Below are 15,968 nucleotides of genomic sequence, written 5' to 3'. Positions count from 1 at the left end.
CGAATGCCAGGCATGACGTCCGGAGGGGCACGACCACCTGCGGGCTGGGCCAGGCCGTTGGCCAACTATACCCTCGTGTCATTAGAGAGCCGCCAGGCCGCCATTAGGAACGCTGCCTGCTCTGCTCGGCCTGCTCGTGCGCCCTGCGCCCCGCTGGGCCGCGTGGGCTCCGAAAGCCCAAAGTGGCAGGACACTGTGGTGGCCCGCGCCTCGGATTTTCGGAAATATTTTTATCGCCAGCCGTCCCGCCTAATAATTACTCGCACCGTCACGGCGTCACATGCTCCCCGTCCCCTTTTGCCCTCACAAAATTTTAATTTTTATAAACCCGGGCCGCGGAAAAAGAAAGAAAATAGAGAGAGAGGGAGATAGCAAAAACCCTGGTCCCCTCCGCCCGCCGCCGCCACCACCGCATTTCAGATCAGAGGCCAGAGCGGGGACAGAGGCGCGCTGCTCCCGCCGGAGACCCAAGCGAGAACCGCCGCTCCCCCTCCTTCCCTCGTTTTGAAATCGCGTTTGGTGGCCTCCTCTCTCTCCTCCGCTGCTGCGTTACTTAACCGCCTCGATTTGCTCCCCATTTCCCCGTCTAGTTTGACAGACCTGAAGCCGAAACCCTAGGGGCCCGCGCCTCCGCCTCCGCGTCCCCCTCCCCCGCCGCTGACGAGGCCGACGATGGCGGACAAGGAGAACGCAGCTCCCGCGGCGGGGCCACGGCTCACGCGGGCCGCGGCGAAGCGCGCGGCGGCGGCGGCGGAGGGTCCGGGCGACGCCAAGCGGAGGCGGGTCGCGCTCGGGGAGCTCCCGGCGCTCGCCAACAACGCCGCCGCCCTCCGCGCGCCGTCCCGCCCCGTCAAGCCCTCGAAGCCCGCGTCCAGGCCCGGGAGGCCCGGCGCGTCGGAGGCCCGCGGGCCCGCCGTTGCCGCCGCTGCTGCCGAGCGCTGCGCGTCCTCCTCCCCGCCGCGCGCAGCCGTCGCCGACGCCGAGTCCAACTCCGCCTCCTACTCCGCGCCGCGCGCCACCGCCGACACCGACTCCTCCGCTTCCTCCTCGCCGCCGCGCGCCGACCCCCAGCTCTGCGGGTCCTACGCCTCCGACATCTACACCTACCTCCGCTTCCTGGAGGTACTCCACTCAGCTCCGCTCTCCAACCCCTCCACATTTCCGCAGATTCGACGCATCTGCATTGGGGCTTCGTCTGATCTGACGCTGTGTTGGTACGGATTTGGGGCTGCGGGTGCAGGTGGAGCCGCAGCGGCGGTCCAGATCCGATTACATCGAGGCGGTGCAGGCGGACGTTACGGCCCACATGCGGAGCATCCTCGTCGACTGGCTCGTCGAGGTCGCGGAGGAGTATAAGCTCGTTGCTGACACGCTCTACCTCGCCATCTCCTATGTCGATCGCTTCCTCTCCGTCAATGCGCTCGGCCGTGACAAGCTGCAGCTCCTTGGCGTTGCCTCCATGCTCATTGCGGCGTAAGTGCCACCCACATTGCATCCTTTGCTTCTGATTCTGGGGCATTGAAGGATTGGGAACTGATTCGGGTCCGGTGCTTGCAGGAAGTACGAGGAGATCAGCCCGCCACACCCGGAGGACTTCTGCTACATCACAGACAACACCTACACCAAAGAGGAGCTCCTCAAGATGGAGAGCGACATACTCAAGCTTCTCAAGTTCGAGTTGGGCAATCCTACCATCAAGACCTTCCTGAGGTGGCACGCTCACTGACCCACAAGTTCATATGTTCATGTTATTGCTTAATTTCCACCTGAACATGTTGGCTAATGGAACATCTGCTACCACATGTCTTTTGTTTTGCTGATTTCAGGCGGTTCACAAGATCTGCTCATGAAGACAAGAAGGTTGCTAACCCATTCTGATTTATCATATCCACTTGCTTTCTTCTTTCAATGTGCATTGATGTCTGATGTTTTTCTTTGCATCCTTGTTGCAGCGCTCCATCTTGTTAATGGAATTCTTGGGGAGCTACCTCGCTGAGTTGAGCCTACTAGATTATGGCTGTCTCCGGTTCTTGCCATCTGTAGTTGCTGCTTCAGTTTTGTTTGTTGCTAGGCTGACCATTGATCCCAATGTCAATCCCTGGGTAAGGAACTGGAGGATCTTCTTGATGCATGCAAAGTATCTCTTTGTTTCTCAAGGCTCATTATCCTGCATTTTTTGTATGTAATTATAGAACACGAAGCTGCAGAAGATGACAGGCTACAAAGTTTCGGAACTCAAGGATTGCATCGTAGCCATACACGACTTGCAGCTCAACAGGAAATGTCCATCATTAACAGCAATTCGAGACAAGTACAAGGAGCACAAGGTATACACATCTTCTAAAGTCTAGTAGTCTTCCTTATATATGAATGTTAATGTCGCAATGGCACTACCAGTCTAACTCTGCAATCATTTGGAACAGTTCAAATGTGTGTCAACGCTTCTTCCCCCTGTTGTGATCCCTACTTCATACTTTGAAGACTTAGCTGAGTAGCTGCTCTTGGACTGCACCAGTGTAAGGCTAACATTCTGAGCTCTCCTTGAGCTCTTAGGGACAGGGGAGAATAACTGTGTGATGAGCTTCTTCTCAGTTAAGTAGGGTGCTGAAAGCTATTTATGTGAGGTTCTTTAGGAGTCGCCGCTGAGTCACTAGTAGTGAGACCAGGCAGTCTCTTGTTTTGTGAATTGTATTCTTTGTATCATATCCTAGTCACATCTTGCCTTGGTCTGTTGGCCACAAATGTAATGCTTGATACGTTAGGCCCTTCCATCTGATTGGTCTCAGTAACAAATTCTGTTACTCCCTCCGTCCAAAAAAAGAAAGCAATTCTGAATTCTAGCACAGTACCAAGTTAAAGTATCTTGAGTTTGACTAACAATATATATAAAAAAGTATCAATATCTATAATATAATTAAGTGTCATTAAATTTGTCATGAGATATATTTTCATAGTATATCTATTTGGTGTCATAAACATTAATATTTTTACCTATATATTTGGTTAAACTTTAGGTACTTTAAAACAAAGACTGCCTAGAATTGCATTCGTTTTGGGATGAAGGTAGTACCTGTCAAGTGTGTAATATACCTACTTTTATATGCAGGGACTTGTACAGCTAGAACAAATTCAGTATTATGCTTATTTTGGACAGTGGTAATATATGGTTTTCTATTTGTTGCAACTGGTATTGTCTAAACCAAATCATAGAGGCCTGTTCATTGCTAATCCCTAATCATTAACACATGTACATAACCTATGGTCGGAGCATCTTTTGACTCTGGTTAGAGATTTAATTGTACTCATAATTTAAATCTATGGAGATATTAAAAGTGAACACTGACATATCACAGATCAGTAGTTCAGGTAACCCCTGAAACATGACATGTGTACAAGATGCTGGTCTCAGAATCTCAGGTGGAACATGGATGTTTGTTTGCTGCATGCAGCCCAATTATCTGCTTTACTCTGATGCCATCATGCAAATATATATTTGTTCTGATAATACTGCGTATGCTGGTTTGCCCAAACGGGCAAATTACCATTTTGGAAATATATTTGAAACAGTGTGTTGGCTGCATGCCTGAAACGTGTTCCCTGTCAACATAACAAAATTGGTACAACTTGCTTCAGGCCTGTCTTCTTCATGAGATTTCAATGATCTGTATTATCACTTGTATTTCGTGTATGAACCCTGAAAGCATGCTTCTCGTTTACCTACAATAGCCACTGTGCAGCTCTTGCAAGATGGAGTACTTTGATTGAGCTTCCAAGGCAACTAATTCTGCCAAGTTACTTCCTGCTATTGCCTTACTATAAACGGAGACATGGATTGAGATGGCATACTTGTCACGACAAATTTGTGGTGTTGTTGCATGACTAAACTGGGATGAACTTGTGTACTCCAGTACGCAACACAGTACTACTTTGTCGTGACAAATTCATGTGTTGCATGACTAAATTGGGATGAACACTACTTTGTCATGACAAATGTATGTGTTGCTTAACTAAATTGGGATGAACTAATGTAGTACGCAACACAGTACAACCTCTAGCTCCATGTTTTCCTGCTTATTTTGCTGCCCCCAGAGGCTAGAGCTGTGTCCTGTGTGTTATTCTGATCCCGAATTGTTTGTCATGAGAATTTTGGGAGTTTATGCACAATTATGTACGCAAATACTTTTGTCTCAATTTCTTTTGAGAGGATTTGTTAACAAAAACTGTCAAAAACATGGAAGAGAACTGATGAGGATGTGATCGATATATGGTCAGTAGCAAGCAACTAGTAAGTGCAGAATCAACGAGTTCTTCTCACTGATGTCAATAGAGCTAAGTACAGTTTCCAGCTACAGAAATACTTAATTTGCAGTTGCAGTACCATTAAATAATTCTAACAGCAACTCATAAACAACACCAATATGTCCAAAATTCAGTACCACAATATGGTTTTTCATCTGAGACAGTGAGCTGAACCTGATCACATCTCCAGACCAGTTTATTCAGCAGATGATCCTTGATGAACTCATGCACCTCAGAGCATCTCCAGACCAGAGCATCTTCAGAGCCTGAGGTTCAAGTCGATCTTACTCTGTTCAGACGCTTGCTCATGCTCCGAGTGTTGCGCTCTCAGCCTGAAGCTCCCAGGCCACGCTGAATTGGGCGCCTCCTCGCAGGCGATCGTGCCCCAGGCCGCGGCCACGCCGCCGTCCTCGAGGAACCGCGCCGCTGCCTGCTGGCTCGCCGCCGCCTTGTGGATCGCCGACGAGGCCGGGTTGACCCGGAGCGAGTGCATGAGCGCGGCGTGCGCGTGCAGCGGCAGGCCCACGATCATCCGCTGCGCGTGGTAGGACCGCTTGGCGGCGCTGCGCTCCCGCTTGTGCGCGTTCTGGTGCCCGCCCAGCGCCTGCGAGCTGAAGAACTTGCGCAGGCAGAAGTTGCAGGAGAACACCTTGTGCGGGGCGGCGGCGGACGGCTTGGCGGCGCCGGGCTCGGACCCGGACCCGGACCCGGACTCGGCGGAGCAGCTCGCGACGGCGGCCGCCGCCGCCGCGGCGTCCGGCGAGGGCGATTCGCTCGCGCCTAGCGTGAGGTTCAGCCATGTCGCGCCGTCGTGGTGCTGCTCCCTGGTAAACTGCTGCTCTGGGCTCTCCTTGTTCACTGACGATGCCTCGTCTCCTTGCTCCATCTCTCTTGCTTTGCTCTAGAGGTCTCTGCAAGGTTGAAGCTTGTTCTTGCTTTAGGTTGCAGCCCCTGGCTGGATGGTGCATCAGAAGCAGTTTGCAGTTTGCTTTATAAAGGAGGACGAGGTAGGAGGAGCATGGATATTTTTTTTGGAGGGTAATAATTGAGGGGCTTGTGGAGGGCCTTTATGAGGAATCTGGAGGTAAAAAACTTTGTCTGGAGTTAGTGGATATCGATTAAGTTGCTTATCTATCTCCTCTTTCTTCCCTGTCTGGCTCTGAGCTCTCTCCACATATATATATATATATATATATATATATATATATATATATATATATATATATATATATAACTACTATCCTATAGCTGGCTGCAGAATAACTTATTCTGTAGCCACTTTGAGTTACGATAATTACTATGTTAATTTACGAGATTTACAGTAACTCCTTACTAAGTGGTTTACTATAACGTTATGGTAAATGTTCCCATGTGTTATAGTAACCCAACTATCGTAAATATGTATTGACATTATGGTAAATTAGTATATAAAATTATGGTAAATAGAGGTGGCTACAGAATAACTTATTTTGTAGCCGGCTGCTGAATAGCCTCTCCGTATATATATATATATATATATATATATATATATATATATATATATATATATATATATATATATAAATCTTTACTACTCCACTTGCCATGGCCCATGGCGATTTGATTTCCTGGTTCACCCCATCTCACTTGTTGATGTGTGCACCCCTGTTCTTTTTTCCAAAAGAAAAGAGAGTGACAATACAATTCAGGGCAAAGTTTCTCCCATTGGCAAGTATGCTCCATTCATACAGGTGCCATTTGGCTACTACTCTGCAGCTGCAGGGGATGTTATGCAAGAAAGCGATTTGCCATTTCACAAAGTCATGAATCTTGTTGGGATTATCAGGAATGCCGACAATTTCGGACTCTAGGGTGACTGTTAGGTTAGGCCATAACAGGCAATCCTGCAACTGGTATCTTGTCTTGTCGATCTTGTGCACTACTGTTGGTTGGACAATTGTGTGCTGTACACTGCTGACACAGTTCAACACAACCTTTTTTAAATTTCAGTGGTAGTACCTAGCTTTTCTGGAAACTAATTGCTTGCACTAAAAGCATGTTGGTTAGGTCAGAACTCACAATAATCCAGATCAACAGGCGACGACAGCAAGATTAGTACTGATCATTATTCAACGATGGTGTTCTATAAAACACACATGCTTTCCGGGATCTCCCCTATCAGTATTACAGCCTTGTGATCTGAAAAAAGTGATGAGAGAACTAACAACTAAAGCTGCAAAGGTGAGGGCAATAGTATATTGTTTTATGCCCGGTGCTATCCCTTTGGGATCCAATAATTGAGTTATATACTGTAGATGCATCATGGCCACATGCTGTTCTTTCTCCTAACTCTCATCAGGCATCAATTTCTCTCTTTTTTTGCTTTGGTGGGAGACTGTTGCTGTCACAAGTGCATTGGACGCTGACCACCTGTACTTTTTAGGTAGTCTTTCATGGTGGGTGAGATGAGACGGAAGCCGAGTTCTTGCCATCGCTCTCCTTTGTTTGTGCATGTGTAACGGCGATGACGTCGGAATCCGGATGCTTTGGGTTGGGATGGATAGGGTTTGCATTTGATACTGAGTCAACTTGAAAAGGAGAGGCACCTAGGGTTCTTCTTCCTTCCAGGCTCCCACATACTTAACCATATCTCCAGGGGGCAGGACCAACATATGTCCTTTTCGGTCAGATATGCAGATCTAGGTGCATATTTTCAAGCACAATTTCACAGGGACCCATTGGTATCTTATTCCTTTGTTTGTCCACTCTGGTTTGGTATGCTTCTTTATTTCATTATTACTTGGCTGAGCTGAAGGTCCTTGTCTATCACTCACTGCCTTTTTTTTTTTCTTCTATGGCCTGAACAGGAAACACATCGCTTGTTTGCTAACCCTGTTGACCTGTTCCCTGTTGCAAGTGCTGCGCTGATGTCAGTTCAGGAATCAAGTTGCCCTCCATCCTGTAACTTGCAATATGATCTTAACTCCAGATGTTGTGTTCATTTGGCTTATCGTCTAGGACACTACAGCCTGAAAGTGATAGTGGTTGCTAATTGGAGAAAAAAGCCGTTTTGTTCTGATATTCCTGTCTTCAGAGGGAGGGCAACTGCCAAAGTTTTCCAAACCGATTAGACAGTATGCTGGACGCCAGTTCATGTGATAAATGAGCACAAGTATTCCTCCTGAGAGGGAAAACGATGAAGATTAGTCAAATCTCCTGTTCCAAAAGCCAGACAAAGTTCCTTTTCTACTAGGAGTTTCTCCCACGGTTACTGTTTTCTGCCACTTCATGTACTGGATTACTGACTCATCAGACATTGCACCGTTGGTTGCAGATGTATGTGGTCTATGAAAGTCTCCTCTCTCGGTGTCATGTTCGGCCACAACAACAGCTCTAGGATGGATCATGGATGCATCCTGAAGGAGGCCTCGTACATGTCCAGATTAGACTAGAGGCAGAAAAAATAAATGTGAGACGAAAGAGATGTCTACTGGTGACGTGGTGCATGGTTAGTGCTGCCGAAGTACAGAGTGGTGACATGGGTGCAAGAAAATCTGGACTTGATCAGGCCTACCTCCATGATCCTGTGTCTGTATTAGCCGCCTTTCTCGTACGGCACGACATTGACCTCAAGGTAAGATTTGTTGAGAAGATGTACAGAAGCTTCTGAAGACGTTGGGCAGTAATTTTCAGCAGTAGTTACACCTGTTAAAGGTAACTGAAACTGACTCTTGTCTGTGACAAGTGCCACAAGATAGTTTATGCTCATGCTTTTTGTATGCATATATATATATATATTTCTTGGCTATAATCCGAACACGGGAGGATACTTGTCGTATGCAGATTGCTTACCTAATCTCAGATACAGAGATTGCTTTTCATAGGAAGATCGCACGATCTGATTACTTCAGAGAAAATGCTATTTTATTTCTCTATTTTTTTCCCATGGGGCTAGTAATTAGTTCTTTTTACCGTTTGTTGGGTTTTCAAATTCCGCTATCGGGCTAGTACACTAATTTTTTTTACAATTGTAGTAGTTTCTCTGAGACAGAGTATTTCATAAGCAACTGTGTACACTGAATTCTTTTCAGGTGACTTTAGTATGCACGCCTAAGATCTGAAACCTAATACCAAAAGTTATGTTCTCTTCATCTCTTGCTCTCACTCCAGGCTTTCTTTTCTTCCGAAAAGGACGGCAAGAGCTTTGCTGTGAAGTTTTCATTAGAAGAGAACAAAGACAGAAGGTACAGCTGCAAAGAACAAAAAAACAGAGGCAATTGGAGCTGGGGCACTTCTCCAACTAGTTCTTTCTTTGCTTTTTGACAGGCACATAGATGCCGACAAGGTAGTGGATAGTGGATCCTCCGTATATCCATATCCTTCAGATTGTTTGCTTCGTTGCAGCAATGAAAGCACAGACCCATCTCAGGTACGAAGGATGTGGTGAATTCTGTTTCATATATGCTATTGCAAGCAGAAAATGCTGCTGCTGCTAGCAATTTCATCTGGAACCGGCAATCTGGGGTTTTTATATTGCTTACAGTTACAGGTTACAAGATAAAATAGGAAACTAATGAGATATTACCTCAATCAGAATTCAGAAGGGTAATTCAAATATGCCTAGTCTTTCATGTTACATTATGTTAAATATAAGGTCGTCTCTGAAACAGACAGCTAATGTTGATTTTCTGATTGTCAGAAGTAAGAAGGGTAATGTTAACCATCAAATGGATCTCTGAATCAGAAAGCTAATTTGAACCATCAGAAATTCAGAGGCATTCCTAAATGATCCAATCTCTGATTCAGAGGGCACTGCTGGTTTGAAATCTGAAATCAGTTTCAGTGGGCATACATCATCGCTAATCACAACTGGCATTTTTCAGGCGGTTTGTTCTACGAAACCAGAACAAACTGCTGCATACTTTTTTTTTAATACGGCAAGAGATTTGCCGTGTCATATTATTACTAGAAGAGAGAACAACATGCACAGCCCAAAATGAAAAAGAAAACAGGCCTAGAAAACCAAGACTTTTTTTTGAAGCTTAAAAAATGTTGATAAAAATTGTCCACTAGCCAAGTAAACAGGGTTCAGGCTCAACAATACAACTCTGTTCCAGCACGAATGAAACGTTTTAATCAAGGACACACCCATTTCTAGTGTGCGAGCAGACAACAAACCTAAGGATAGGGCTCTGGATCAGGAGACAAAAGACACCTTCACCAATATGCAAACCATCTCAAGCACAATCTGTCGACGGACACAGCCATGCTGACTAGTATCGAACTTGCAACAGTGCACAAGACCACCTTCAGAGCCTTTTTTACCTACCTTAAACTTCAAATGCATCATAGTATCATCTGGGACGGCAATCACGAATCTTTTTGTGCCTAACTCTGCAATGTCACCATGAAAAAGCTCAATTTCTCCATACTCCTCTAAAGTAGAAACAAGAGATAGATCGAAAGCACTCTTGACTTCTGGTGTGTCGACTTCTATTACGGCCTCCATTCCATACTCTATATGTGCAAAACGCATGTCAAGTGCGCCGCCATGACAGCCACTAAAGGCGAAGTGTATAACTGGTCACGTATTCGCGGTTGTTAAAGTATGCTACTCCATCAATCAGCTGGAGGTCATCTTCCTCTTTCTCTCCGGTCTTGATCCTCATGTCAAACTCCATTAGAACATCCGCAAAAATCACAATGCCTCTCGTAGGGCCAGTCATCTCAATGAGTTTACCCTTTTCGACCGTGAGAGGATTATCTCGGCTACGGCTGACAACATAATTAAGCCGTCCATCCAAAAAAATCCCGCGCGGCCAAGTATCCATACAACTGTACGGAGTATCATTTCTTCTCGCGGATGGCGCGTGCAATTTCCAGGATAAGGATAGCATGGGGAGACCTTTGAAGACTTGTATGACTCCAAGTCAGTCTTTGTTGGCCTCAGGATCTCTCGTACGAGTAAGCCGACCACACACTATGGCTAGAGGTAGAATAAGGGAGGGAGAACAGAGCGCGCACACACACAGCACAAGCATCAGAGTTGGGCGGAGCTCTGCAGAGGAGATGATAAAACTGAACTCGCTCACTTTACTGAGTTGCAGTGGGAAGCTATAAATATAATTCTACCTTGCACATGGACAGCGACAACCATGAGATTGGAGCCGACCCAAGGAAGACGAGCATGCCAGAGATGCTCCGCCGTCCGTCGATGGCCCCTGCCATGTCTGCATCGCTGAACACAGTGAGCTGCAGCCCACTTCCGTCGGTCTTGGGGAAGACGATCCACTGATCCACCGTCCCCTTGACGTAGCGCAGCCAATGTTTTCCTAAACAGTAAACGGTCTTTACACGGTCGCCCTTCATTTAGTGTTTAGGTTGTTTACACGGTGTTTAAATAAAGTTAAACGGTCTAAACGGTTTTGTACTTTAAAAAAAACATATAATTATATATGTGCATGTAAAAAAATCAAGTATTCTAGCATTTATACATATTTATCCGAGTAAAACTCAATTATTTTGGTATGTATATATATTTATGCATGTGAAAAGAACCAAATATAGATATTTATGCATGTAACATATCAAGTGTACACATTTATAAATATAATAAACTTAAGTATACAAATTTATCCATATAAAATTAAACTAGATTTACCTCGTGTTCACCTAAACAGTCGTTTAAACAGCTGTTTAGCCCGTTTAATATTGTTTATCTCCGTTTCGTTTTGGCCGTTTAGACCGTTTTTTCCGTTTTTTGACCGTTTAAATGGTCAACCGTTTAATTTTCGTTTACCCCTTAAACAAAACAGTTTACCACCGTTTACCGTTTAGTGGCCGTTTAGGCAAACACTGAGCGCAGCAGCCGCTTCACCGCGGCCCAGTGATCCTCTCGAGGATCCTCCATGAAGCGGCTGACGTAGCCCACAGCGAACGCAATATTTGGCCTCGTGTGTATTAGGTACCGCAGACCGCCGACGATGCTCCTGTAGAGTGTTGCATCTATCTTCGCCGCGATACTGGTCTTCGTCGGCTTCAGCCGCTCCTCCATCGGAGTCACACACGGCTTGCACTCAGCCATGCCGCTCCGCTCCAACAGCTTCGAGGCGTACGTGCTCTGACCGAGCGTGAGCACCTCCTTCCCCTGTCTCACCTTGATGCCGATGTAGTAGGAGAGCGCGTCGAGATCGCTCATTCAAAAACGAGCCGCTATCTCGCGCTTGAAGCTATCGATGTCCTCCGCACGTACACCGGTGACGATCAAGTCATCCACATACATGCCGACGACGAGCTCCTCCTTCCCTTATCGTCGTGTGTAGAGCACATGCTCGGTCGCGCACCGCTTGAACCCAAGCTCGCCCAACGTGGAGTCAAGCTTGGCGTTCCACGCTCGTGGGGCCTGCCGTAGCCCGTAGAGCGCCTTGAGCAGTCGGAGCACCCTGTGCTCCGCTCCCTTGAGGCGAAACCCAGAGGTTGCCTGACGAATACCATCTCCGCCAGCTCGCTATTGAGGAACGCCGATTTTACGTCCAGGTGATGGACACGCTAGTCCTTTGCTGCTGCCAAAGCTAGCAATAGTCGGATAGACTCCGTGCGTGCTATTGGCGCAAAGACTTTCTCGAAGTCGATGCCCTCACGCTGGATAAAGCCTCAGGCGATGAGGCACGCCTTATGCTTGACAATGGTGCCGCGCTCGTCTCGCTTGACCTTGTACACCCACTTCAGGGCGATCGGATGGCATCCTAGAGGTGGATCGACGAGCTCCCAAGTCGCGTTTTCCTCGATCGCCTTCATCTCCTCCAGCATCACCCGTCGCCAATTTGCATCGCGCTCGCCTAGCGCGAACGTGGGTGGTTCATCTGCTCTAGCATCACCCGTCGCCAATTTGTCTAGTTCCGCTGCTCCACCATGATTCGTGGGTGTACGACATGGTGTGGTGTCATACCACACCCTGATTCGCGCAGTACGCAGCGAACTCCACTGAAGTGAATTCGCCGCCACAATCACTCTGCAACACGCATAGCTTCTTGTTGCTCTCCGCCTCCACGCACGCCTTGAACTTCTTGATTGCCTCCGCTGCCTTATCCTTGCTCGTCAGGAGTTGCAGCCACATATAACGACTGCAATCATCCATGAACAGGAGGAAGTACCGCCGACCACCGTTTGTGGCTAGTGTGATTGGCCCATAGAGATCACCGTGGACAAGCTCAAGAGCATCCGTCGTGCGATACTTGGCTGCCTTTGGGAACGGCAACCAACTCTGCTTCCCGGCTAGGCAGTTGTCACACAGCTCGCCTGCGTGCTTGATGTGGGACAACCCTCAGACCATCTTCTCCAGCCGATCGAGCATGTCAAAGCTGAGATGGCCAAACCAGGCATGCCACAGCCACGGCTCCTTGGTGTGTCAAGCTGCCAGGGCACACCGGCTGCTCCACCTTCAAGTCAAGCAGGTACAATCAATTACGTGAGTGTTTTACCTTTGTGAGAAGACGCCGCTCCTGATCCTGAATCCTCAGGATCCCGCTCTCGATCAGTACCTCGCATCCGCGCTCGTCCAGCTGCCTGATGCTGATGATGTTTGAATGTAGCTATGAGATGTAGTACACATCCATCAGCGCACGGTGCTCACCGTTCTGGCACCTGAAGATGATGGTGTCGCGCCTTCGGATCGCCACCCTTGAGCCGTGACCGAACTTCACCGTGCGGTCACGTTGTCATCGAGCTCGGAGAAGGCTTCCTTGGAGCCCATCATGTGGTTTCTGGCGTCGGAGTCCAGGTACCACCACTGCTCCTGTCCGTCGCCCACACGTCCGAGGTGGACTTGGGCGCACGGTTCATCGAGGTTGACAGCTTTCAGAGCCTTGCCGTGCCCTTTCACCGCCATCGCCTCTCCTTTCTCCTTGGTCTCAACGTCGTGCAGTGCACAGAACGTCACCATCAGGAGAGTGGCCTCATCATCCTCATCAAGCTACGCTAAATGAGCCTCAGCCTTCTCCTACTGCTTGCGATTTGGATACTCCTTTACCTAATGGTCCGTCTTCCCACAGCGCTGATAGGCATTGGAGTCGACCTTCTTCTTCTTCCTCTTCGAAGAAGCATTGCTGTGGCGCTTGCCATCGCCACCGTGGCTGGAGGAGGCCTCCCTGGACTTCTTTCGGGCAGCCCACTCCTTCTCTGTCAGCAGAAGCTTACTGCTGTTCGTCGTTGCTGTGGCCTACTCCATGCGCTCGTCCACCACCTATAGACGGCCTATCACATCCTCAATGATGAGGGTGGACAATTCCAGCATCGTCTCTATGGAGAATGCGATCTGGATGTACTTCATCGGCACTATACCACAACCAATCTGTAGCGTCAGACAACAATAGCTAAAACGTAATATTAACATCCAACCATCAGTCGCTATAAATTTGTAACAAATCATCGGTCGTTATTTTTACATGTATCGACGGAACATCGGTCGCTACATATATTTAGCCTGTTACATCAAACAATCGGTCGCTAAAAACAAATGCTACAGTCAAACGATTGGTGGCTATAGCCCATTTTCATTTTTTGGTGTGCTCAGCCCAGCCCACTCGCGTGCACTAAAATTAGCGCGACCCACAAGTCAGTGCCACCCAAAACCCTATCTCCAGCACTATTACCCACCCAGCAGCCGCCATCCACACACATCGTCTCACAGAGCAGCGTGCATCTCGTCCGGGTTGCCGCCGCCGCCGTCGTCCCCACCGACGCCTGCGAGCTCCGTCCGTGCCGCCTGCATCTCACCTCTTCACCAGCACTGCCCACGAGCTCGCCGTCCCCACCATCGCAGCTGCCATCCCCACCATTGCGGCCACCATTAAGCCGTCGCTACCGTCGTCTAGCCCGCTGGTATCGCCGTACTTACCCGAGCCACCATAGCTGTCATCCCCACCTGGCTCATCGTCGCAACCGCTGTCCCCTCTGAGCGTCCCCGAGCAGGTACTGGTTCCCTTCCATCCTATCCGCTGCTCCCTTCCCCTCCTATCCCCTCTCGGCATTGGTCCCTTTCCTAGGCTTCCTTGGATGCACGCACAATAGGTTAGCATGGAGGCGTTACTTGTTTTTTAGACTAGATGGAACTCTGTGTGAACAATGTCGCCTGCATTTGATTGCACATATATATTGTGTAAAAAATAGCATGGTCAGTGATTTTTGTGTGGCTTGAATGGAAGTATGCAATTTATCCCCATGCATGGTCGGCTTGAATGCATCAAGGCTAGTATCATGCATCCTCATCCCGCTAGTGTATCCCCAGCAATGTTCTTCCTGTAGTCCAGCCTGATGCAACCCTTGAAGTGTAACCCGATGTAGCAAAACAAGCAAAGACAGTGCAACCCCAAGTTGGAATGAATGTGATATTATATGAAGTGGTGAGATCCGATGCACGTGTGGCTCTGGGAACAATTATTTCAACAAATCCTAAAACCATTATTGGAGGTGTAGCTCTTAGAAAGCAATATTGTGAAGTTGTTGTGAATCATGTGCTGAAAAGGGACGCAACTCTGCCTCGCACTTATCCTGGTGAGGAAAAGATGGCTGATGCTCATAGGTTGTCGATTGCATGGCCATACAACAGAGTAATAAACTGTCCTTGTCATCGTTTCTTGTTTTCTCATATATGACAAATGATCAAACTTATAATTTCTGATATTTGTGACAATTGAAGGTTAAGCAACAGGCATCAAAATCGGTTAGGAAGGTGTAACACCCCAGGTGTTTGGCTTCCACATTTGCACTTGCATTTCATGAACATGAGCATCATTCACCCATTCATAAGCTTGTGTTGCCTGAAACATGTTTTTGAAACATTGCAACGTATCGTTATGTTTCATGTGTGTTGTTTCCTTTATGAAATGAAAAGTGTGCAACACTTAAGTGCAACATGTGCCACTCACTTTAGTGAAACAAAGTTAGTTAATACTATGCAACAAGATCATGAAACATGTGAAACATGACTATGAAACATTTGTAACATTTCATGTGTTTTTCATTGTTTCAGTACATACCTTGCTTGATTCTTGGGTGACCAATGTATGGTGTGGCTAAAAATTCTTTTAAGTAACTTAGTTACACCTAGAATGTCATTTGGGACATTGTTCATGTTGATCACTTTGACTAATTAGGTTCCCAAGTCATGGTTTGACCAATTTTGACCCCTAAACCCTTTTATTTAACTGTTTAAAAAGTGTAGCTTAGGATATTTGCATGTCTGAGCAACCTAAAACAAAGTTGTAGCAAATTTTATAAGAAACAAACTTTGTTTAGAAGCCAAGTCATGAAAATGTGTACAACATGTTCAAAAAGGACCCACAAGTCAGCATTGAAGGTGGATTCGACACTTGAAAATTTTTCTAAGTCCTAAGTACATTTCCAGTTTGATCGAGCCAACTTTGGCTTGATGTAACTCCTGATTTGTGGGGAATTAGACTATGATCCTTGAATAGAAGTTGAAGATGGAAGGTAGGGCTACAACTTTCATGAACATTTCTTCCACTAACTCGTCTCGGTTTAGGAGTAAATCAGTGTCAAACTTCGCCTGTCAGTCGGACTCGACGAATTCTGAAACGTGAAGTTCAGACCGGTCATGGCCGACCAGCAACAGAGACCGGCCGCCGCGTGGCCGCCACGCGCTGTGGCTGGCCTACCGTGGCTGCCCGGTG

The 15,968-nt window shown here is 47.4% G+C and overlaps 2 protein-coding genes across 2 annotated transcripts; one reads left to right on the top strand and one right to left on the bottom strand.

Moving 5' to 3' along the window:
• The first annotated feature begins 336 nt into the window (after window positions 1-336).
• Window positions 337-3,060, top strand: LOC136504759 (cyclin-A3-2-like). Its single transcript, XM_066499747.1, has 7 exons — window positions 337-1,122; window positions 1,241-1,473; window positions 1,558-1,710; window positions 1,827-1,860; window positions 1,953-2,102; window positions 2,193-2,327; window positions 2,424-3,060. The coding sequence occupies exons 1-7, from the start codon at window positions 673-675 to the stop codon at window positions 2,493-2,495; spliced, it is 1,227 nt and encodes a 408-aa protein (XP_066355844.1). The 5' UTR covers window positions 337-672; the 3' UTR covers window positions 2,496-3,060.
• Window positions 3,061-4,283: 1,223 nt separating this feature from the next.
• LOC136504616 (zinc finger protein 2-like) lies at window positions 4,284-5,438 on the bottom strand. The gene has a single exon (XM_066499573.1). The coding sequence runs from the start codon at window positions 5,183-5,185 to the stop codon at window positions 4,559-4,561; it is 627 nt and encodes a 208-aa protein (XP_066355670.1). The 5' UTR covers window positions 5,186-5,438; the 3' UTR covers window positions 4,284-4,558.
• Window positions 5,439-15,968: the final 10,530 nt, after the last annotated feature.

This window comes from Miscanthus floridulus, chromosome 14 (genome assembly GCF_019320115.1).
Source record: "Miscanthus floridulus cultivar M001 chromosome 14, ASM1932011v1, whole genome shotgun sequence".
NCBI lineage: Eukaryota > Viridiplantae > Streptophyta > Magnoliopsida > Poales > Poaceae > Miscanthus > Miscanthus floridulus.
The sequence above is the reverse complement of the archived record's forward strand: the minus strand, read 5'-3'. Positions and strand labels throughout refer to the sequence as shown.

Coding starts and splice junctions, on each gene's coding strand:
- LOC136504616 (XM_066499573.1), bottom strand. CDS start 5,185: ATGGAGCAAGGAGACGAGGCATCGTCAGTGAACAAGGAGAGCCCAGAG.
- LOC136504759 (XM_066499747.1), top strand. CDS start 673: ATGGCGGACAAGGAGAACGCAGCTCCCGCGGCGGGGCCACGGCTCACG. Junction 1,711..1,826: donor ACCATCAAGACCTTCCTGAG/GTGGCACGCTCA, acceptor TGCTGATTTCAG/GCGGTTCACAAGATCTGCTC. Junction 2,103..2,192: donor ATCCCAATGTCAATCCCTGG/GTAAGGAACTGG, acceptor ATGTAATTATAG/AACACGAAGCTGCAGAAGAT.